At 45.4% G+C, this 24959-nt stretch overlaps 1 protein-coding gene across 2 annotated transcripts in view; it reads left to right on the top strand.

The window, feature by feature from the left end:
• The window catches only part of LOC124555347 (MYG1 exonuclease), a 35392-nt gene that overhangs the window by 7746 nt on the left and 2687 nt on the right, over window positions 1-24959 (top strand). Inside the window, exon 2 of one of the 2 annotated variants that reach the window (XM_047129226.1) lies at window positions 2225-2377. The exons of the other annotated variant lie outside the window; for it this stretch is intronic. Coding sequence (XP_046985182.1) covers window positions 2269-2377 — 109 coding nt within the window. The 5' untranslated portion in view covers window positions 2225-2268. The remainder of the gene's footprint in view (window positions 1-2224; window positions 2378-24959) is intronic. 2 annotated transcript variants of the gene reach the window in all.

The raw sequence follows: 24959 nt of genomic DNA, 5'->3' as shown, positions 1-24959 counted from the left end.
ATTAAATGGCCTGTTTTAAAGTAATTTAAAAGGAATGCAATTTCAAAGCACTGTCAAACTGAAAAAATTGAACTGAAATTTACTTATTTTTTTTCTGGAGTTTCCAGTGATTCCCCAAGATTCTTCTCAGAGCTGAAGCTTGCTCTTTATTGCTCTCCTGGTCGCAACATTAAGTGAGATTGTTATGTTTCTAGCTCCACTCTGGAAAGTATGACTCCCTGCTTGTCTCCGAGGAGTGAAGGAGTATTTGGTGTTGCCTATGTTGGGCCATGAACCATTTCATCACAAGATGTATTAATTTGGAACACAACATAACAGAGCACAACAATGGGTACTTCAAAGTGGCTGCATATGCGAAGTTCCATATTTGATTCTGCCTTTAATGACCTCAATATCAACAGGACATTAAACTCGTGGTCTTTCCTTCTCTCCTTTGGTATTAAATATCTGAGGTTGACAGCGGCTGGGCGCAAAACACGAATGAGTCAAAGCTGACACAGTTCTGCTGATCTAAAACTAGGGAGCTATTGTTTCTCTCTTTGTGAACAGACTATAGATAATTTGATGGCAAGGGTTCTGAGTGAGTGCAGTGCACCTAATTCTGTAGTTGTGCTCTAGGTTTTTGGGGTTCTTGTCAAGCATGTGTGACAGCAGCCATTGAATGAATTTAGAAATTTACTTCTAGGATCATAAGTTGGTATTGTCAATATGAAAGCTTAAGAGATCCACAGAGAGTTTGAAATGTGAAGGTTCGGTAGAAAGGTGAAATTTGTTTCTGAAAACTGTCTGGTAAATCTAGAGAGCTCATATTCAGTGGAGATGGTAATGTTTTTGCTGCCTCCATTGGTTATCTCGCATAGGAATTGTACAACCTGTAGCTAATATTTTTTCGATGTTACTGAGCAACAGTCATACAATAATGTTTAAATGAACAAACTGCTATTTGGCTGTATTATTGCTCATTTAATTACGACCCAGGTTTCAGCCTTTTGTGCCGGTTTCAAGTGATTTAGTTTCTCATTAACTTATGTTGCAGGACGTCATGCTCAAAATTGGCCAATTTGGAGCTTGATGTCCTGCAATATACGTTACTGACATAAACTCAATCACTTGAAAATGGCATAAAAGGCTGAAACCTGGGTCATAATTAATTAAATAAATAACAATACAGTCAAATGATGGTGTGTTCATTTAAAAAAAAACTAATATTTTTCTGGAGCACTTGGCTCCCTAGAATTCAGAAAATTTCTGGCCGCAAATGTTTTATTTCCAGCAACTGCCAGTGTTGGTAATCAGTCAATACTGTATACAATAACACTGTAGGAGTCGTTGTTGAATGCAGTGTTTCTATTCAATGCACTGTGTATGTATGGTCTTTGCTATTATTATTGAAGTAGATACTACAAATGAGCATCTCTCTGAAAACAAAGCTCACTATTCACATTCAAAGAAGATAGCTTAGAAGATGCACAAACCATAGATATAGTGGGTGCATTGCTGGAAGCAAGCTAGTTTACACCATCTTAACTGCTACTGCACCATACTGTGTGTGGGGCAGGGCTTCTTTCTCCTGTTCCCTGTGAAACTCCCAATTTATGATCAATGAAAAGTTTGAAGCCATCATGAAATTCAGAATCATGTTTCAAAGATATTTCCTCCACAACTTCTATAGTGCATTTTTGTTAGATGATTGTGAAAGAGACTTGAACAGAAATATTGCAGATATGCTAAGCAGCATTGGAAGCAGTGTTTTTGAGACATTATGTGAACTACACGTGGACTTGTGTTTAGGAAAGAACTTTTGTTTGTAATGTGGTGCACTGGGTTTCATCAGTTACCTAACTTAATAGTGTATGGTCAGAACAGCACACACTTTGCTACAGAGTGAATGGGGAAAATCCCCTGGGCTGTGATGAAGCCAGTTCTCCATAATATCCTTTCTTCCTGGAGTGCTAATTCTGCATTGTATGCAGGATATCTGTGAATTTGGAATATAGGAGATGTACTGCTAGAAGTGAAGCTGTGAGGGCAAATCTTGAGTCATGCCTGCATAACTCAGTTGATAAAGAGCATTGCCTGCAAAAGTCGAGGTTCAGGGGTCAAGTCCTAGTCCGGCTCATAGTTTTAATCTGCACGGCTCCTCGTACTTATTTAAAAGTTTAATTTTGAATGTCATTTTATTTACTGTAGATACAATATTAATTTTGTCCTTATTTTGTTTTAGAAATACTTGAGTAGTGGGAAGATGACATTTCTCAAAGACGGTGAATGTTGCCATCAGCACTGTTGGGTTCCATCCAGATTAAGCGCTTCTGTGTAGCATACTGTTGTCATTTTAGATCTCACCTTCACAGACCACTACACATTTGTCAGAAAGGTCAGTAACTGAAAATAATGTTTGATAGGCATTTTTCATTTTATTAAACCATATTTCTTACCTAAGACTTTCTTATTCACTAAGTGACATACCAGTGATCATTAGACATGTCAAAAACTAAACAGCAGCCTGTTTAACATGAAAAGTATATTTTCTTCATTTCTTATTTAAAAGAACTGCCAGAAATGTAATTACTAATGTTCAAGATTTGATGAAGTAACACTACTTCATTTTCCATGGGTTATGAGGGGGAGAGGCATTTATACAAAAATATCCTCTGTGGAATAGAAAGCAGAACCAAGCAAAATGAAAAACATGATTTGTTTATTCTTTCTTGAACATACCAACAGCTTCATCTATACAAGGAGCTCACAGCTCTTATGTAATTGTGTGTTTTATGACTATGGGCCCCTGTACTAATCCTGTATCTGTACAGCAAGCCTAATCTCTTTAATTATCCTGTATACTCCCATCAGAGGCCAAGCCAGTAATGGTGGATACCGGTCTGGTGAACCCAGAGTTCCTGAGCTGAGGATTGGTGAGCACAGCTAGTTCTCTGGCACCATCCTCTGGACCTGCTTCAGTGGATCATTGCAAGGTATAAGATTGTAACATTGTTGGAGAATGGGGAACTTGACCATCAGGATTGCATGCAGCCACTGTCTCAGTTGATGTTTTTCTCTGGCTGCACATTGGGCCTCTGTGGAACAGCAAAAGTTTCCCAAGGAGAAAAGTTGCTAAATGGTAATACACTTTGTGAGTAGCCAATCACCAGGAGCTACACACAGCATTGGACTCCAACAAAGGAATTGTTAGCTGCAGGGACCTTATGCATTTGAATACAAATGAGTTGTTTCAGGAATGTAAGCAAGGTGTAGTCAATAAATAATATCATGAGAGAGGTTCATAGAGAACTACAGAAGAACAGAACATTCATACCTACATTTAATGTACCCAGATTCCTGAAGTACAATTATGCTGGCTTCATTCACCTGAAATTCTTGACCTTACATTGCCAACCCCATGTGCTGTTTAAAGAGCCAAAGGTCGGGGCATACTAACATGCTGTGTACAGGCCAGGCTGCATGTGGTAGAAGTGGTTTACTGTGCATGAATGAGGTACCCTATGTATAGCTTTGTGTATATGTCATTTGTTGTAACAGTCATATTACATGGAGTCTAGAATGTGTGGTATTTATTTGTGAGAAGAAAATCCAGGAGATCATTGTCATGAAATGTGTACAGTACCCTGAGGGAATGAAGTCATTTTTGGCAATACAGCCCCCACCTCCATAAAATAATTTGCTTCACCAACAGAAAAACCTACTTCTAAGACCTCTAAAGGTATGCAGAGCATAACAAGTACTGTTGACACAATCATCTACAATGGCAAATGCAACTATCATACCAAGTGTTGTAGTGGTAGAGCACTTGCCGGCGAAAGGCAAAGGTCCTAAGTTTGAGTCTGTCTGGCACACAGTTTTAATCTGCCAGGAAGTTTCATATCAGTGCACACTCCGATGCAGAGTGAAAATCTCATTCTGGAAACATCCCCCAGGCTGCGGCTAAGCCATGTCTCCGCAATATCCTTTCTTTCAGGAGTGCTAGTTCTGCAAGGTTCGCAGGAGAGCTTCTGTAAAGTTTGGAAGGTAGGAGACGAGATACTGGCAGAAGTAAAGCTGTGAGGCTGGGGCGTGAGTCGTGCTTGGGTAGCTCAGTTAGTAGAGCACTTTCCTGCAAAAGGCTAAGGTCCCGAGTTAGAGTCTCGGTCCGGCACACAGTTTTAATCTGCCAGGATGTTTCATTACCGTGCCTGCTGTGTAAACTGTGCCAACCTCCCGAGATTTTCGGGGTAGGAGGGGGTCTGTACTCTCATTCACATTGATGTTTGTAGTGAATGGGTGTGTCTACACAGTCAAATTTGATAGATCTGTGGGTTCAGGTAACCTCCGTCACCCTGTGTTATATTTACACACCTCCTGATAGGCAAATAGTGTATCCAAAGATGATCCAATCGATGCAGCAACTCCCCTCACCCTTCCATCTGCTTGGAGATTTCAGTGCACATAATATCCTGTGTAGAAGTATCGGGAAGTGTGGAAAGGGGTCTTCTGATTAGAGAAACTACTTTCTGATTTCAGCCTGTGTTATCTCAACAATGCAACCCATACCCATTTTTTGCGGCTCACAGTATTTTCTTGACCAGTGAATTCGATAAAATGATATGTGCAAAACAATCTGTATGACAGGACCACTTTCCAGTGGTCCCAACTTAACGTCACCATTCAACATACTGGTCACCATGCTGGGCACTTCAAAGGGCGAGCTGCAGATACAGACCTCCATCACCACCTTGATAGTCCCTCACCCCCCCCCCCTTTTATTTCAGGAACCATTGATGATATCCTCAGAGATGTCTGTTGCAATCATCTATGCTGCTGAAACATTGGTGTCCCTCCCCATGAGTCTTTGCTGGTGGTGGCCTATCACATGGTGGTCTGAATAAATTGTGATGATAATCTAGGATCAATGAGATACTCTTCAACAATATGATAGCCCTCATTGGTCAACCTCATTACCTTCCAGCAGCTATATGCAAGGGTTCATATTTTAACAAGAAAAGGAAGAAAGAATGGTGGCTGTTGGAATTTTGTACTGAATATTACGATTGAGCCCAAACGTCGGTGTTGGGAGAAGACATTTACTGTTACAGTTAATAAATGAAAGCGTCATGTGTGTTCTCCTGGACATGTCTGAAAGAACAGATACCACACGGAGTACACAGCTGTGATACATATTATGTAAATTGTAGTTGGAGGGGGGGAAGAAATGAAAGGGAGGCAACTATAGATGTTGGGTGCCTTGGGACTTTATGCAGAATCAGCAGCATGAGTGAAAATGGTGCTGGTCTGGGATTCAAACCTGGGATCTCCTGCTTACTAGGCAGTTGCTTTAACCACTGCGCCACCTGGACCCAGTACTTATCGCAGTTGCACAGACTACCTTGGCATGCATGTTGGCAGACCCACATTCCCACGTAACACCACCTATCTGCAGAGCCCGTCTGTGTCCTCCATGCTTGGTACTTTGAGATTCATGCAGGAGGTCAAACATTATTGTGCATCCACACTGAAGGTGATGGATTCTTTGCCCATTGAGGCGAATCAATTATATATGTATACATTGTGTTTGTTCTCTTGGACATGTCCGAAAGAACAGACACCATGTGCAATCCACAGCTGTGATACATATTATGTAAACTGGAGGTGGAGGGGGGAGAAAGAAAAGGGAAGAGAAGGAACTATCAGTGCCAGCTTTATCGGGACTTTATTCAGAATTGGCGTCAACAACAAGTGAAAATGTGTGCCAGACCGGGATTCGAACCTGGGATGTCCTGCTTACTAGGCAGTTGTGTTAACTATTGTGCCACCTGGATGCAGTCTTTATCACAACAACGCGGGCACTTGATGCAGCTGACATCAATAGTTCCTTCCCTTCCCTTTCTTCTCTCTCCCCTCCACCCTCAATTTACGTAATATGTTACAGTTAAATAAAATGTGTGCACTTTAGTACTATCACTAATTAAACACTTGCTTGACGGGGTGGCACTAGAACAAAAGTGTGGCAACACAATAAAAAATAACAATAACATTTATAAAAAGTGTATTACAAAGTTTTACTTAACTATTGTAACAGTTCCATGCATCGCACCTGATGCCTTATACCTAATACAGTGAAATTTTGCTATCTCTTGGCTGTCTATGATATTGTCACCATGACTCAAAGTAATTATGCAGGCACTTTTTTAACTGTCCTGGTTATCCATAAATAGTGACTGTTAAGTTGAAATGTAGACTTTGAATGGAAATCATGGAAATATGCTCTGCAGTGTAACTGCAGGCACTGTACTGAGTTGGCTGCAGGAACTGAACTGTGTTGTCAGACTGCAGGATCGTAACGGATCTGTATGTGGAGCGTCATTTTTCTGCCTTTTGACTGAAGAATCTTCATCCTCGTCAGTACTAGGTAGAAGTAAAATAGTCCGCAGTTGACAATGCTATCTTTGGCAGCTAGCAACACTATCAGTGGATGAGTAGGACGCGTTATTGGACATGGCATGGCACCAGGCAAGTGGTTGTACTTGTCTGCTGGTGGCCTCTTGCAGTAGAGCTTGTGTGTTTCTCAAGCCTGGTACACAACAACGGCAATTTTATGTCTCCTCTTTGGCAGTGCACAGATCTTCCTCTCAGATGTGGGATAAGCTGTATGGTCTGCTAGGCCACCAGCAGCTGAAGACCGTTGCTGTTTTCTTACATAAGGGAAGTGTGTCTACCGATCCCAATGTCCTTGCCAAATGTTTCTCAACCTGTTTGATGGTGTCAGCATCTACTTTTGAACCTCCCACTTTCCAAGAATGTAAACAGTGAGTCTGTGTATCTTGTACTCAAAACTGCTCCCGAGCCATATAACAAACCTTTGAACATACGGGAATTGTTTACAGCCCTTGACTTATTCTGCAACATAGCCCCAGGTCCTGCCTCAATTGACAAACAAACATGTATCATGAACATTACCTTCTGATAGTTTTCAGTTATATCTCACGTGGAGGTAAATTCTTCTCCTAGTGGCGGGACACCACCATCATTCTAGTCCCAACACCTCACACCAAAACCTAATTTCCACTAACTCCTATATACAATCGGTCTTGCAAATGGGCTATGCAAATTTCCTCTATGGTGGTGACCCGTCAATCGTTCTGGATTCTTGAATCACGAGGTCTTTTGTCCACAGAAGGCTTCTGAGAGGGTGATCCACATGGCCTGGTTGAAAACAGCCATTCTACAGACCTTTTCTAAGTGTTAACTCCTTATCACTCTCCTTTTCAATTTGCATAAAGCATATGGTACTGTTTGTAGTCACCACACTTTAATTACACTTCACAATTGGGGTTTCTGTGGTGCTTTACCAATTTTTATCTACAACTTTTTGTCACCTTGACTATTTTGGATTAGTCGGTGTGTGCTTCACTTTCCCACATGTCCAAGAGATCAATGCCCTTCAGCGATCAGTGTTGAGTGTTACACTCTTTTCACAGCCATCAGTAGACTTGCAGGACTGGTAGTCACTCTCATACTTTATGTTGATGACTTCTGCATTTGCTATAGCCTCCAGTTTGTGGCCTTAGCTTATTAGTCAATTCAAAGAAGCAGTACTACTTATAAAAAGCTGCTTCTTGGGCTATGTACCTTGGCTTTCAGTTGTTATGTGCTAAAACACGGGTCATGGATTTTTCTTGTTTCGCTCTGGTCAGTCTAAAGCCAGAGCTCTACTTGGAAACCAACACCCTGAGGTAGTTGTAGATCTTGATTTTGGGCCTTCTCATAGACTGTAAACTGACAGGATTGTCCCATGCCTGTCACTTTAAAACAAGGTGCATGTGTAAACTTAATGTTGTTTGCTTTCTTAGCTACTTCACAGGGCAATGATCTTACCTCCTTTATACACTTCTATAGCACATTGGGGAGTGGCTATTTTCCTTGATGACAGATGCCACTCCTTTCCTCCCCCCTGCGGGTCCGGGGATTAGAATAGGCCCGCGGTATTCCTGCCTGTCGTAAGAGGCGACTAAAAGGAGTCTCAAATGTTTTGGCCTTAATGTGATGGTCCCCCTTGGGGTTTGACCTCCATTTTTCAAAATTCTACAGAAGTACGAGCCTTTTGGGGAAGGACACCTTACATGGTGTACCACTGGTCCTAAGTGCACTAAGACCTTGGCACTCAGCATTGCACCGGCGTTGTCTCCATACCCATTATTCCTCAAATTGGGCCTAAACGCCTGATGGGTTGTCCACGTTACGCCCATAGTGCCTCTCCATCTGCACCAGCGATCATGATGGACTTTCCATGGCACCAGAAATCCAGCACGGTAGCCAGCCCGTTGTGGTGGGGTCGTCATGTACCCTCTAGGTTGTAGCCCCCTGACAACACAGGGATCGTACTGCCGATACCTGAGCTGCACCCTCCCCACGTTGGCCAAGGAGTAGATGCCCGTCTCCTTGGGGCATCAGGACTCCCGGCAATGGTCATCCTGCCAGGTGGCCCTTGCTGCGGCTGGGTGGCGCCCGTGGGAAGAGCCCCTGGTCGGAGTGGGTGGTATCGGGGCGGACGTTTCGCACATGAAACGTCAACACGTATCAGGTCGCTCTGCGGCCGAGTCTTCCAAAAGAAAAGGTACCGTTTCTAGTTCTGGTTCTCCTGCCCTTTCCCCCTTGGCCACTCCATGGGAGGAGGGACAGGCCCGCCGGCTTGGGGCGAAGTACTTCCCCCGCTATTTGGTCTGTTCTCGAACAGATGGGGGGACGTTCGCCACCTCCAAGCCCATGTTCTTTGTTCAACACATTGAGGACGTCTTCGGGGAAATCGAGGCTCTCAGCAAGATGCGATCAGGGTCCGTTCTTATCAAGACCACCTCTGCCACACAATCGGCAGCACTCCAGGCGTGCGACCGCCTAGGGGACATCCCAGTCTCCATTGTCCCACATCTGGCACTAAATAGGACGCAGGGGGTCATTTTTCATCGTGACCTCCTGCTACAATCTGATGAGGAGCTCAGGGCCAACCTGGAGCGCCGCGGCGTGCATTTCGTCCGGCGAGTCCAGCGCGGCCCCAAAGACCGTCGCATCGACACCGGGGCCTTTATCCTCGCCTTCGAGGGGGACGTTCTCCCGGAGAAGGTAAAGGTGATGTGCTACCGGTGCGACATGCGACCTTACGTCCCGCCTCCTATGCGCTGTTTTAGGTGTTTGCGCTTTGGGCACATGTCGTCCTGGTGTGAGGCTGAGCCCCTTTGTGGCGACTGTGGACGTCCTCTTCATGAGGAACATACTTGCACCCCACCACCTCGGTGCCCTAATTGTCCTGGCGTCCACTCGCCTAGGTCCCCAGACTGCCCCGCCTATCAGAAGGAGAAAAAGATACAAGAAATCAAAACTTTGGATCGGCTCTCTTATTCTGAGGCCAGGAAGAAGTATGACCGCCTTCATCCCGTGTCACTGGCCACTTCGTTTGCCTCAGTTGTGTCCACTCCTTCCGCTGTATCCTCACCTCTATCCTGTCCCCCCTCCACCTCCTCTGCCCGTCAGGGGGCTCTGCCTCCACCTCCCAAATCCCTCCCTTCCAACTCCTCCTCCCCCGCGGCCCCCACCCCCCCTGCCCCAGGGGCCACCCTTCCTCCTCCTCCTCCCCCCACGCCACCTGAGAAGCGATCCTCTTCTCAGGCGTCCATCGGGGAAACGTTCCGGACCCCAGCTTCCGAGGTCCGGCGTTCCAAAACGGACCCCGCGCGTGAGGACCTTCTTCGGGTCCAGCCCAACATCCCTGTGCCTCCTCGGCCTTCCAAGAAGGCCTCCAAGAAGAAATCACTATCCCCCTCTCCACCCCGGCGCGTTTCATCTGACGCTTCATCCGTGAGTCGCTGCTCCCGGCCGTCCTCAGTTTCGCCGGGACGCTCTGCTGCCAGGCGTTCCGCCGGCCTTTTGTCGGCAAATGATGCGGCCCCTCCTACACAATCAGGGACAGCGGCCGCAGCTGGCGACGAGTCGATGGAACCGGATCCGCCTGCCGTCAGTTGTAGCGTCGTTGCCTCGCACCCTGGCCCTCTGCGGCCATCGAGGTGACCAGCTCTTCCCCGTCTCGTTCCCCCAACTTTTTGACTAGCAATGGCGTTGTTTCATTGGAACATAAGAGGTATTCGATCTAATCGGGAGGAATTACAACTGCTCCTCCGCCTGCACTGTCCGCTCGTCCTTGGTCTCCAGGAAACCAAGTTGCGCCCGACTGACCGTATTGCTTTTTCCCCACTATACCTCGGAGCGGTATGACCTCGCCCCTGTGGACGGTATCCCAGCTCATGGTGGGGTCATGTTGCTCGTTCGGGACGATGTCTATTACCATCCCATCCCATTGACCACCCCACTCCAAGCAATAGCTATCCGCATTACTCTTTCTGCTTTTACTTTTTCAGTTTGTACCGTCTACACTCCACCGTCATCTGCTGTTAGTCGGGCTGACATGATGCACCTGATCGATCAGCTTCCCCCGCCGTTCTTATTGTTTGGCGACTTCAATGCCCATCATCCCCTTTGGGGCTCTCCTGCATCCTGTCAAAGAGGCTCACTCTTGGCGGATGTCTTCAACCATCTCAATCTTGTCTGCCTCAATACCGGCGCCCCGACTTTCCTCTCGGACTCTACTCATACCTACTCCCACTTGGACCTCTCGATCTGTTCTACCACTCTTGCCCGTCGGTTCGAGTGGTATGTCCTTTCTGACACCTATTCGAGCGACCACTTCCCCTGTGTCGTTCGTCTCCTGCACCACACCCCATCCCCACGTCCTTCGCGCTGGAACATACTGAAAGCTGACTGGGGACTTTACTCCTCCCTGGCGACCTTTCCGGACCGCGATTTTTCCAGTTGTGACAGTCAGGTCGAATACCTCACGGCTGTTATTATCAATGCTGCCGAACGTTCCATACCTCGTACTACTTCTTCTTCACGTCGCGTTTCCGTCCCCTGGTGGAACGAGGCTTGTAGGGACGCTATCCGTGCTCGACGACGTGCTTTACGCACCTTTCGCCGCCATCCTACGTTGGCGAATTGTATTGAATACAAACGACTCCGAGCGCAATGCCGTAGAGTCATCAAAGACAGCAAAAAAGCTTGCTGGGCCTCTTTCACGAGCTCCTTTACCAGTTTTACTCCCTCTTCCGTTGTTTGGGGTAGCCTGCGCCGGCTGTCGGGCATTAAGGCCCACTCCTCAGTACCTGGCCTGACCTCAGGTAATGAGGTCCTTGTTGATCCTGTGGCTGTCTCCAACGCCTTTGGCCGCTTTTTCGCGGAGGTTTCAAGCTCTGCCCATTACCATCCTGCCTTCCTTCCCAGGAAAGAGGCAGACGAGGCTCGGCGACCTTCCTTCCACTCGCTGAATCTGGAGACTTACAATGCCCCCTTTACTATGCGGGAACTCGAACGTGCGCTTGCACTGTCCCGGTCCTCTGCTCCGGGGCCAGGTGCCATTCACGTTCAGATGCTGGCACACCTTTCTCCGGCGGGCAAAAGCTTCCTTCTTCGTACCTACAATCGCGTCTGGACCGAAGGTCAGGTCCCCATGCGTTGGCGTGACGCCGTTGTTGTTCCTATACCCAAACCCGGGAAGGATAGACACCTTCCTTCTAGTTACCGCCCCATTTCTCTTACAAGCTGCGTCTGTAAGGTGATGGAGCGCATGGTTAATGCTCGGTTAGTTTGGATTCTTGAATCTCGACGACTACTTACTAATGTCCAATGCGGCTTTCGTCGCCGCCGCTCCGCTGTTGACCACCTTGTGACCTTGTCGACATTCATCATGAACAACTTTTTGCGAAGGCGCCAAACGGTAGCCGTGTTCTTCGACTTGGAGAAGGCTTATGATACCTGTTGGAGAGGAGGTATCCTCCGCACTATGCACAAGTGGGGCCTACGCGGTCGTCTGCCCCTTTTTATTGATTCCTTTTTAACGGATCGAAAGTTTAGGGTACGTGTGGGTTCCGTATTGTCCGACGTCTTCCTCCAGGAGAACGGAGTGCCTCAGGGCTCCGTCTTGAGCGTAGCCCTTTTTGCCATCGCGATCAATCCAATTATGGATTGCATTCCACCTAATGTCTCAGGCTCTCTCTTTGTCGATGACTTCGCGATCTACTGCAGTGCCCAGAGAACATGCCTCCTGGAGCGCTGCCTCCAGCATTGTCTAGACAGCCTCTACTCATGGAGCGTGGCAAATGGCTTCCGGTTCTCTGAAGAGAAGACGGTTTGTATCAACTTTTGGCGATATAAAGCGTTCCTTCCGCCATCCTTACATCTCGGTCCCGTTGTTCTCCCATTCGTGGACACAACTAAGTTTCTAGGGCTCACGTTGGACCGGAAACTGTGTTGGTCTCCACATGTCTCTTATTTGGCGGCCCGTTGTACACGTTCCCTTAATGTCCTCAGAGTTCTTAGCGGTTCATCTTGGGGAGCGGATCGCACTGTCCTGCTTCGCTTGTATCGGTCCATAGTCCGATCGAAGCTGGATTATGGGAGCTTCGTCTACTCGTCCGCTCGGCCATCCCTCTTACGCCGGCTCAACTCCATCCACCATCGGGGGATACGTCTTGCGACCGGAGCCTTCTACACTAGTCCTGTCGAGAGTCTTTACGCTGAAGCTGCCGAGTTACCGTTGACCTACCGGCGCGACATACTGCTGTGTCGGTATGCCTGCCGGCTGTTGTCTATGCCCGAACACCCCTCTTACAAGTCCTTCTTCGCTGATTCTCTCGACCGTCAGTACGGGTTATATGTGTCTGCCCTGCTGCCCCCCGGAGTCCGCTTCCGTCGCCTGCTTCGACAATTGGATTTTGCCCTCCCTACCACCTTCAGAGAGGGTGAGAGCCCGACACCACCTTGGCTCCAGGCTCAGGTTCGTATTTATTTCGACCTCAGCTCACTCCCGAAGGAGGGTACTCCGGCTGCAGTGTATTGCTCACGGTTTGTCGAACTTCGTGCTCGACTTGCTGGTCACACCTTTATTTACACCGATGGCTCCAAAACTGACGATGGTGTCGGCTGTGCCTTTGTCGTCGGGACCGCCACCTTTAAATACCGGCTCCTTGACCAATGTTCCAGCTTTACGGCCGAGCTTTTTGCTCTCCATCAGGCCATTCAGTATGCCCGCCGCCACCGCCATTCATCGTATGTCGTCTGCACTGACTCACTCAGTGCTCTTCAGAGCCTTGGGGCTCCCTATCCGGTCCATCCCTTGATTCAACGAATACAGCAGTCCCTCCATTGTTTCGCTGATAATGGCGGTTCTGTCAGCTTTCTGTGGGTCCCCGGACATATAGGAGTGCCTGGGAATGAGGCTGCGGATGCTGCAGCCAAGGCTGCAGTCCTCCAGCCTCGGCCAGCCTCCCATTGTGTCCCGTCATCTGACGTTTGTGGGGATGTATGTAAGAGGCTTGTGTCCTTGTGGTGGGATGCTTGGTCATCCCTCCAAGGAAACAAGCTCCAGGCAGTAAAACCGCTCCCAACTGCTTGGACAACTTCCTCCCGACCATCTCGGCGCGAGGAGGTCCTTCTGACCAGGTTGCGGATTGGGCATTGCCGGTTTAGCCACCGCTACCTGCTCTCTGGTGACCCAGCCCCGCAGTGCCCTTGTGGTCAGGCATTAACGGTGCGCCATGTTTTATTGTCGTGTCCCCGTTTTAGTCAATTTCGTGTTGTCCTGTCCCTGCCATCTACCTTACCGGATGTTTTAGCTGATGACGCTCGAGCAGCTGCTCGTCTTCTGCGTTTTATAACTTTAACTGGCTTGACCAAAGACATTTAACCTTTTTACTTATTTCATCTGCATCTTTGTCAGGTCCTTTTGATGTCCCCCCATCCCCTTGAGTTTTAGCAGGTTCCTTGTGCTCTAACACCAGTGACTGGGCGCTAATGACCTCAGCAGTTGAGCGCCCTTAAACCCTACCAAAAAAAAAAAAAAAAAAAAAAAAAACCTCCTTTCCTGTCCCTCTTACTATGACCATGCAAGAAATTGCTGTGAAAGTTCTCACACCCTTTAATATCACAGTGTGTTCTTTGTGCCTGCCCCATAATGATGCTTTGGATGCAGATCCACTGGCAGAACTCTTCCGGGCACTCCCACACCCATTTCTCCTTGTGGGGGGGGGGGGGGGGGGGGGGGATTTCAATGCACACAATGCACTGTGGGGCTCGGCTACCACTTGCTCCAGGGTTCGGATGATTGAGCGACTCGTCCATTCTGAGAATATCTGCCTTCTGAATGCGGGTCATATGACTCACTTTTCCACAGCTACAGGATCTTTTTGAGCCATTGACCTTTGTTTTTGTTCCCCAGGTATTACAGACTCAGTTCAGCGGGAAGTGGCTCTAGATTTACATTCTAGTGACCACTTCCCAGTGTGGATCCGCCTACCAACTCAACTAGGATGGTGGCCAACAAGAGACCACAGATGGATGATACAAAGGGAAATATGGTTACAGTACAGTCAACAGCCAATTTTGAACAAAAGGATTGTGCACAGGAGGTGGTGGCCTGTATCGCTTGTGAGATCTAACGGACTGCTGCAGAGTCCATCCACAGGTCCAGTAACCACCTCAGATGATGGCCTGTACCTTGGTGGAATAATGAATGTCGATTGGCAATCAGGGCCAGACGAACATGTCTGCAGAACTTCAAACACTGTACAACTACAGCCAGTCTTCATGCCTTCAGGTCTGTGAGAGCACATGCGATGCGAGTGATAAAAGAATGTCAGAAGGCTTTGTGGAGGGAATTCACGACTTCCATTAATCAGACCACTTCCACTGCACAAGTTTGGCAATCAATAAGACAGATTTCAGACAAGGTTAGTACATGCCCCTTATGGCCTTGTCAAATAATGGGGTCTTGGTGGACAGGCCAGGAGACATGGCCCAGGCTTTAGCTGAACACGTCTTCAATGTTACTACGTCATTCAGGCAAGCTCCTGCTTTTCAGGTGTTCCATAGGACTGCAGAGATGAGGAAGCTCAATTTCTTCTTGCATAATGAGGACGTCTACAACAACCTTTTGTTATCCATGCGGGAACTGGAATCAGCTTTGTCTGCAGCCAGACACACTGCTCCAGGACCTGATGAGATCCATTATGCCATGCTTCATCATCTGTGCCCTGATGTGAAAGGACAGCTCCTCTCTTGTTTCAATCAAATCTGTTTTGATGGACAGACCCCAAAACTTGGAAGGGGGCAATATTAATTCCATTCTGGAAACCAGGTGAGGACCATAGCACCCCTAACAGTTATTGGCGTATCGCTCTTACCATTTGTATGGGTAAGACCCTTGAACGCATGGTCAACCATCACCTTGTCTGGCTGCTCGAATCCTGAAGTCACCTGAGCCACTCCCAGTGCGGTTTCAGGCACTACTGTTTCACCCTTGACAACTTAGTTCTACTGGAGACAGTGATACAGCAGTCCTTCTTACACCGAAACCATTTGATTTGTGAATTTTTTGACCTCGAAAAAGCATATGTCGCTACTTGGACGTACAGCATCCTTTGCCAACTTCATGAATGGGGACTACATGGCCATCTGCCGCTTCTGTTCAAATCCTTTCTCGAGGACGGACGTGTTTGGTATCGTGTTGGCAATGCCATGTCATATTGCTATGTTTAGGAGAATGGGGGGTGCCCCAGGGCAGTGTTCAGTGTCACATGCCATTGCTATAAATGGCATTTTCTCTGCAGTCAGGAGCCCTGTCAAATGCTCTTTGTTTGTAGATGACTTTGCAATCTTCTTCTCTTCCTCTGATTTTACGACGATGACGAGGCAGCTACAGCTGACCATTAAGAGGTTGGAAACCTGGTCCTGGGCAACTGGTTTTTGGTTCTCACCAGAGGAGACTACATGTGTCAAATGAAACTGTGCTCGTCGGGGTTTTAACCAACCAGTGGTCACAATGGGGGGACAGTATTTTAAGTTTTCAAGAGGGTTTATTATTTGACTCAAAATTAACTTGGCTCCCACACCTGAAAGACCTACGAACAAAGGGCTTCCAGTCATTGAATATTTTGAAATGCGTTAGTGGAAAAACATGGAGAGCTGACAGGTCCCGCCTCCTGCAGTTTTATAGGGCATTTGTTCACTCTGGCTTAGATTATGACAGTGTGGTCTACGGATCAGCCTGTCCTTCCTACCTCAGGCTGTTAGACGTTGTCCATCATGAGGGCATTTGGATATCGCCTGGAGCCTTTCGGACCAGTTCCGTTCAGAGTGTGTGTGCAGAGGCTGGTGAACTACCACTCAGGATTTGGTGACGTATCCTTTTGGCTCGACAGGCTCTGAAAAACTGTGTCGCCTCAGTCATTGGCATTTAGTTCATTGGTCCAACCCAGCTCTGAACGACTGTTCAGGAATTGGCCACAAGTGACCAAGCCATTTGGTATACGTGCTACAGATTGTCTCAAGGATCTGGATCTCTCGGGCATCAAACTACACATGCAGGGATGGCATCTTCAGAGGCCCAAAGTGATTTTAAGCTTGACACAGTACTAGAAAACTTGTACTCCAGGTTTTGTTTTTACGACTTTGTTTTCGTTTATTTTAAGTATGTACCACAGTTTTATTGTTATTTATACAGATGAATCCCAGCAGGATAATGCTTTTGGTTGTTCTGTTGTTTTCCCTGACAGAGTTTTTAAAGTGCATCTTCCAGAACAATTTACAAATCATGATGCAGAGTTGTATGGCATTCTGATGGCACTGCAGAGGGTTCACAGACATCACTGTTCAAGGTTTCTCATCTGTTCTGAGTCTCTTAGCGCATTGCAAGCACTTAACCAAATGTATCCAGTAGACCTGCTGATTCAGCTCACCCCTGGTTACTTAACAGCAGCTCCAACACCATGGCAAGGTGGTGATCTTTTGCTGGGTACCTGACCACAGTGGGATACAGGGCAATGACATGGCCGACAAAGTCGCCAGGGAAGCATGTTGAGATAGTGCTGTCCATCAATGTCCCCGTTGCATGCCATCATCTTATTTTCTGACAGATCGCATCATGTGGCAGTGGGAGACTGAATGGTTGCAGGTGACAGACAACAAACTACAGTCGCTCAAATCGACCACAAAGGCTTGGCGGATTTCATGTCAGCCTCACCGCTGGAAGGAGGTTCTGCTTACCAGACTGCACATCAGGCATAGCCCTTTAACTCAATGGCTTCCTACTCCGGCAGGAGGATCCACCACTCTGTGAAGTTTGTGGCGTGCTGCTTACCGTTCAACATATTGTGTCCATGTGTGTTCTACGAGGTGCGATAATAAAGTAATGAGACTGATGTGAAAAAAAATGTTGCTTACCATTTTAGTCAAGTTTAGTTTTGTCTCCTTCAAAGTAGTTCTGATTGCACACACTTTTTCCAGCACTTCTGCCATTGATGGTAACATTTCAGGAAGTCATCTTCTGTGATATCTTCAAAGACCCTCGTCACAGCTTTTTGAACATCTTGTGTTTGAAAATGGTGTCCCTTGACCGCCGTTTTGACTCTTGGAAATAGAAAAAAAAAGTCGCACGGAGCGATATCTGGTGAATAAGGTGGCTGTGTTAGTACTGAAAATTGTTTTGAGGTTAAAAATTGCTGTACTGACAGAGCAGTATCGTGATGCAGAATCCAATTATCAGCAATGTTGGCATGGACACGAAAAACTCTTTTATGAAGTCTTTCTAAAATTTCTTTGCAGTAATATTGGTTAACTGTTTGTCCAGGAGGTACCCACTCTTTATGAAGAATTCCTGTGGAATCAAAGAAGCACACAAGCATGCATTTCACTTTTGACTTTGACATGTGAGCTTTTTTTGGTCTGGGTGATCCCTTTGAGCACCATTGGGAAATTTGGCATTTTGTCTCTGGGTCGTACTGGAGGGGGGGGGGGCAACTACTTTCATCACTAGTGATAACATGGGTCAACAATTCTGGATTGATTTCAGTTTGCTCTAATAGATCGGCTACAACATTTTTCTGTGTTTCTCGCTGCTGTGGTGTGAGATTTTTGGGGACCATTTTTGCACAAATCTTTCTCATACCAAGATCTTCAGTTACTATTAGACGAACCGTTTCTCGATTGATGTTCAGTTCTTCTGCAATCATTTTCACGGATAATCTTCAATCAGATCGTACGAGTTCACGCACCCTGGAAAAGTTGACATCCGTCCGTGAGGTTGATGGTCGTCCACTGCGGTCTTCGTCTTAAACATTCGTTCTGCCTTCACTAAACATTTTATGCCAACAAAAAACTTGAGCTCTTGACATAACCTCCTCTCCTAAAGCCTTCTGAAGCTTACCGTAAGTTGTCGTCGCATTTTCACCCAATTTAACGCAAAAAGAAATGGCATACCATTTTGCAATATTATGCGGTTCCATTTCCACGACAAGAGACACAAACACGTGTTAACTTATTACAGCACAACTCACGACTGAGCAGTTGCATCTATGTGCCGCTGGGACTTGAAGCAGCTTATAGACAAATGTCAAAGATATTTTGCCTAGACAAGCCTGCAGGGTTGCCACATCTTGCAAAGAAAATTAGTCTCATTACTATATTGTCGCACCTTGTATATACTGATAGTAGGGCAGCCCTCAGTCTTGCTGGAGATCTGCCCACCATTCTCGTAGATGCCGATACCAGTGTTATACTGGTGGTGAAATTTTGTGAACTGTCTGGCCTCATCCCTAAACTGATGGGTAAGGGAGGCAGACTTCATTTAATACATTATAAACTGCTCTGCATGTGGGGACAGCCCTCGTCCTCACCCATGAGATTTTGCTGCTGACTTTTCCTCAGGGTGCTGATGACCATGATGTTGAGTGCCCCCTTCAACCCAAATAATAATAATAATAATAATAATAAAAATAAAGCAATGGATAATCCAGGATGGAATGTAACTGTACCAGAGAAGGAAAGTTGCCACTCATCATACACAATTAAAGCTTTCTGCCATTAAGGCCTTTGTCAGCAGTAAACACACACACGCACACACACACACACACACACACACACACACACACACACACACACAGAGAGAGAGAGAGAGAGAGAGAGAGAGAGAGAGAGAGAGAGAGAGCACAGCCCACTGCCATGTGGTTTCAGCTCTCTGAGCCTACAGATGTGTGCGTTTAGGCTGGCCATCAGTGGCTTTCATGAGAGCCCCATTGATGGTCTTCTGGTTGATCCCAGGTTTCTACCTCTATGGTTTTGACATTATCAACTGCTGTGCAATTAGCATCCGCCATCTGAGGTATCAGATTCTTTTCCTCTCCCCTGATGGTCGACCCATGGTGAACTTCCAAATTGGAATGCATTGTGGAATTCTCCATAGGGACCTTCACCTCCCTCACTCTAGAATTTACCCACAGAGTAGTGTGACCCTCACGTGCTCCCTGTGGTGTGTATCCTTTCACCCCTATTGTTTTCCAATGTTTTCTTCGAAGTCTGCTGGAAATAACAAGGTGCTAAAATTATCTGTTTTTATGGCTCTAAACATGTGGAAAAGACACACTATGCTTTCACACATGCTGAAGGTAATGAACAATAATCTTTACCATGAGCTTACAGCGTTTCCACAGCAAAACTGGAGGCTATTGCAAAAGCCCTTCATTTCACTAATGAGAAAACTTAACTGTTATTTGGTATGCAGTGACTGTATGACCAGTATGTAGACTGGCTGGCTGACACTGTCCTCACTACCCATTAGTGTCCACTATTCAGGATCTTCTGTATGATCTCAGTGTTATTTCATGCTGTGTCATTTGGGAATCCCAGGGTATACACTAGCTGATCGCGTAGCCAGGGGAGCGACCACCTGGTTGACATTGGTAATGGTAATACCGGGCACTGATTCATGTGCACAGATGAGACTTTGGATCCATTATGACTGGGGCAAGGAATGATTGGCTACTGCTACCTCCAACAAACTGCGTACCATTGGGGAGACAAATGATACATGGCACTGATCCTTCTGCTTGTAACAGAAAGTGCCCATTGTTTGATCCTAGCATTGTATTGGTTGTACCTGTTTAACTTGTGGTTGTACATTGTGCAGGGAGGTACCCCCCCAATGTTATTTGTGCTTAATTGGTGGTGGCTTGCATTCTGATGGAGTATTCCACCTCCCCTGACAGTACTATTACAAACACAGTACATTAAGGACTCTTTATGCTCAATGTTGGCTGCTGATGAAAGGACTGCAAGATGTCTATGAAAATGATAGGTAATGATTCAGTGTACAGACTGTGTGTGTGTGTGTGTGTGTGTGTGTGTGTGTGTGTGTGTGTGTGTGTGTGGGGGGGGGGGGGGGGGGGGGGCTGCATGTTGGCCATTTACAGAAAACTAAACACAGTGGCTTAGACCGAGTAAACATAAACATATTAGTCCAGAATGAAATTTTTTCACTCTGCAGCAGTGTGTGCAGAGAGCACTTGCCTGCGAAAGGTATAGCTCCCGAGTTCGAGTCTTTGTCTGGCACAGTTTTATTCTGCCACGAACTTTTGAACACATTAGTCTTTGTAACTAGCAATGTTACAAGTGAAACATCCATATACCAACCAAATAAATCTATTTTGTTACTATATTCACATGCTAACAGTGTTTAAATATTTGTGTGTGGAGTAGACACTTTTTCAGAAATGATTTCACATCCAAAATTTGTATGGCCACATGTCGGATTTTATGTTATTGGACAGATGATCAAATATTTTTGTAGTTGTCCTTTCTGACCCACTGATAGATTTAGCAATTAGTAATGAAGGTAAACCCTCCTCCCGAGTGTTGTAACCATGTACAGTCTTAGATGTAATACCTGGCTGCCGGTCAGCCACTGCAAAGTCTGTCTTTGAGTCATTCACTTTGCTGTTGTTGTTGTTAGTGTGGTCTTCTGTCTGAAGACTTGTATGTTGCAGCTCTCCATGCTACATTATCCTGTGCAAGTGTCTTTGTCTCTGAATAACTACTGCAACCTACATCCTTTTGCATCTGCTGTATTCATTTTTTGGTCTCCCTCTCTAACTTTTACCCCATCACTTCCTTGCAATACTAAATAAGAATTGTATCTCTAATTATCACCAATTTTGTGTGTGTGTGTGTGTGTGTGTGTGTGTGTGTGTGTGTGTGTGTGTGTGTGTGTGTGTGTGTGTGTGATAGAGAGAGAGAGAGAGAGAGAGAGAGAGAGAGAGTGGTGGGGGAGGGGGGGGGGGGTAGGTAGGTAGGTTACATTGCATTGACATCTGACTATATCTTCTTGGCGCTTCACTTTTTTCAGTCGGCCAGTGTATATCAGAGGCAAGAAAAAAGTTAAAGTGAAATATTTAAATAATGAAAATTTTGAAGATAAAGTAAACTCTCTGGACAAAAAAAATTAGTCATCCCTTGAGAAATCATTACAAGCTTCATTTAATATCATGCAATTCCAGCCTGTGGACTTGATAACCACTTGGATTCGATTAGGAAATGAGTCTGCAAGGTTGTGCAGGTAGGTCATATCCAGGGCAAGCCACTCATTGAGGATTTAATCTCGCAGTACTTCCAAATTGTGAGGATGCTGATGTCGGTGTTTTACCCACTGTTCCAACATAGCCCATGTTTTGTTTATAGAATCAGTCACATATTCTTTCAGCCTGATGAACTTTGCTGTTGCTGTCTTTATGTGCCTGTGTGAGCAGTGGCCTCTTGTGAAGTGAGACACTCCAAATGTTCACATTGCATGCAGTTGTTGGCACAACTTTCTCTCATTAAGAGGTGGAAATGGACCTTTAATCACTGCCTGCAGCAATTCCTGTTGCGTTTGGAAGTAATTTTGATTCAAAAGGTGTGAAACATGTCTCTACCCTTCTCAGACAGGATTTTGTTCCGACTACAGTTTTCACATCATGTTTTATGGCCTTGTGTGTTACTCCACTGCTTGCAGACACTTTGAACAATCTACTGTGAAATGCCAACAAATGCAGCAACTCCATGCACACTGTGTGGCTGTGGGCACTGCCAAACGTGACTGCCCATTTTTGTTACTATGTCACTCCCTTACATTTACCCATGCTTATGGACAAAGTCCACTTGAAATGTGAATGTCTCACTGATTGCTATTGCCATATCCTCATGTAGAGGCACTTCACACATGGTTGAGTATATGACTTGATTGCTGTGCTATCTGTAAAGGCTTAACAATTCATCTGTGCGTGCATGCTGTGGTGAGCTTAGAATATAAAATGTGATGTGCAGTTGTACAAGGAGAAATTAAAAAACTGAGATAACAATGCTGAGAAGTATATCAATGAAATTGAAGCTGATCTATATGGACTCTAAAAAAAGGCTTTTAAAATATTAAATTCTTTAATAAACCATACCAAAAAAAATGGAAAATATGATAAAGAACTCCAGGGAGAGAGTATAAAAACAGATGTAAAAGTCAAGGAGAATGTGCAGATCCCAGAACAGTCGCAGTCTTACAAGTCTTAAGAGTTTAAAAATAAGAAAGTAGTGTGTGTAGATTCTGTTTATGTGGCACTGATGACTTATTATTCTAATCTGTTTGTTAAAATGCTACTGGACTTCATTAATATTTGTTGGATGACTAGTAACGTACCAGATGACTGAGCTGAAGCCCTTGTTATACCAATATTTTAAAGATAACTTAGAAATAATATTAAGAATTACCAAGAAATCAGCCTATTTAACCCAGGATACAAAATCTATGTCAAAATATTGAGAAATAGACTGAATCTTATATCAGTTATGAGACTGTCAAACGACCAGTGTTGCTTTGAGTGGAAGACCCTGTACAGATTATACATTTGGTATGACAAAATTGATTGATAGAAAACAGGGAATTAAGACTTAGATTTGTAGCCTTCATAGATTGTGGTAAAACGTATGAGTGGTTAGATGTAAACTATGGGAAACTATGGAAGAAAGTCTTAGTCTAATAAATGCCTTTAACACAAATCAAACATTGAAGTGGATGCAGATAATTACACCGGAGCCGAAATCGTTATAGGTACAGAAAGCTGGCTGAAGCCAGAGATAAATTCTGCTGAAATTTTTACAAAGGCACAGATGGTGTTTAGAAAGGATAGATCGCATGCAACCGGTGGTGGCGTGTTTGTCACTGTTAGTAGTAGTTTATCCTGTAGTGAAGTAGAAGTGGATAGTTCCTGTGAGTTATTATGGGTGGAGGTTACACTCAACAACCGAGCTAGGTTAACAATTGGCTCCTTTTACCGACCTCCCGACTCAGCAGCATTAGTGGCAGAACAACTGAGAGAAAATTTGGAATACATTTCACATAAATTTTCTCAGCATGTTATAGTCTTAGGTGGAGATTTCAATTTACCAGATATAGACTGGGACAATCAGATGTTTAGGACGGGTGGTAGGGACAGAGCATCGAGTGACATTATACTGAGTGCACTATCTGAAAATTACCTCGAGCAATTAAACAGAGAACCGACTCGTGGAGATAACATCTTGGACCTACTGATAACAAACAGACCCGAACTTTTCGACTCTGTAAGCGCAGAACAGGGAATCAGTGATCATAAGGCCGTTGCAGCATCCCTGAATATGGAAGTTAATAGGAATATAACAAAAGGGAGGAAGGTTTATCTGTTTAGCAAGAGTAAGAGAAGGCAGATTTAAGACTACCTAACAGATCAAAACGAAAATTTCTGTTCCGACACTGACAATGTTGAGTGTTCATGAAAAAATTTCAAGGCAATCGTAAAATGCGTTTTAGAGAGGTACGTGCTGAGTAAAACTGTGAGGGACAGGAAAAACCCACTGTGGTTCAACAACAAAGTTAGGAAACTACTGGGAAAGCAAAGAGAGCTTCACTCAAAGTTTAAATGCAGCCAAAACCTCTGACAGACAGAAGCTAAACGATGTCAAAGTTAGCGTAAGGAGGGCTATGCGTGAAGCATTCAGTGAATTCGAAAGTAAAATTCTATGTACTGACTTGACAGAAAATCCTATGAAGTTCTGGTCTTACGTTAAATCAGTAAGTGGCTCGAAACAGCATATCCAGACACTCCGGGATGATGATGGCATTGAAACAGAGGATGACACGCGTAAAGCTGAAATACTAAACAGCTTTTTCCAAAGCTGTTTCACAGAGGAAGACCGCATTGCAGTTCCCTCTCTAAATCCTCGCACAAACGAAAAAATGGCTGACATCTAAATAAGTGTCCAAGGAATAGAAAAGCAACTGGAATCACTCAACAGAGGAAAGTCCACTGGACCTGACGGGATACCAATTTGATTCTACACAGAGTACGCGAAAGAATTTGCCCCCCTTCTAACAGCCGTGTACCGCAAGTCTCTAGAGGAACGGAAGGTTCCAAATAATTGGAAAAGAGCACAGGTAGTCCCAGTCTTCAAGAAGGGTCGTTGAGCAGATGCGCAAAACTATAGATCTATATCTCTGACGTCGATTTGTTGTAGAATTTTAGAACATGTTTTTTGCTCAAGTATCATGTCGTTTTTGGAAACCCAGAATCTACTCTGTAGGAATCAACATGGATTCCAGAAACAGCGATCGTGTGAGACCCAACTTGGTTTATTTGTTCATGAGACCCAGAAAATATTAGATACAGGCTCCCAGGTAGATGCTATTTTCCTTGACTTCCAGAAGGCATTCGATACAGTTTCACACAGTCGCCTGATAAACAATGTAAGAGCCTACGGAATTTCAGACCAGCTGTGTGGCTGGATTGAAGAGTTTTTAGCAAACAGAACACAGCATGTTGTTATCAATGGAGAGACGTCTACAGACGTTAAAGTAACCTCTGGCGTGCCACAGGGGAGTGTTATGGGACCATTGCTTTTCACGATATATATGTAAATGACCTTGTAGATAGTGTCAGAGGCTTTTCGTGGATGATGCTGTAGTATACAGAGAAGTTGCAGCATTAGAAAATTGTAGTGAAATGCAGGAAGATCTGCAGCGGGTAGGCACTTGG

Source organism: Schistocerca americana, chromosome X (genome assembly GCF_021461395.2).
Source record: "Schistocerca americana isolate TAMUIC-IGC-003095 chromosome X, iqSchAmer2.1, whole genome shotgun sequence".
Taxonomy (NCBI): Eukaryota; Metazoa; Arthropoda; class Insecta; order Orthoptera; family Acrididae; genus Schistocerca; species Schistocerca americana.
Note: the sequence above shows the minus strand (reverse complement) of the source record. Positions and strands in the feature narration are given on the sequence as shown.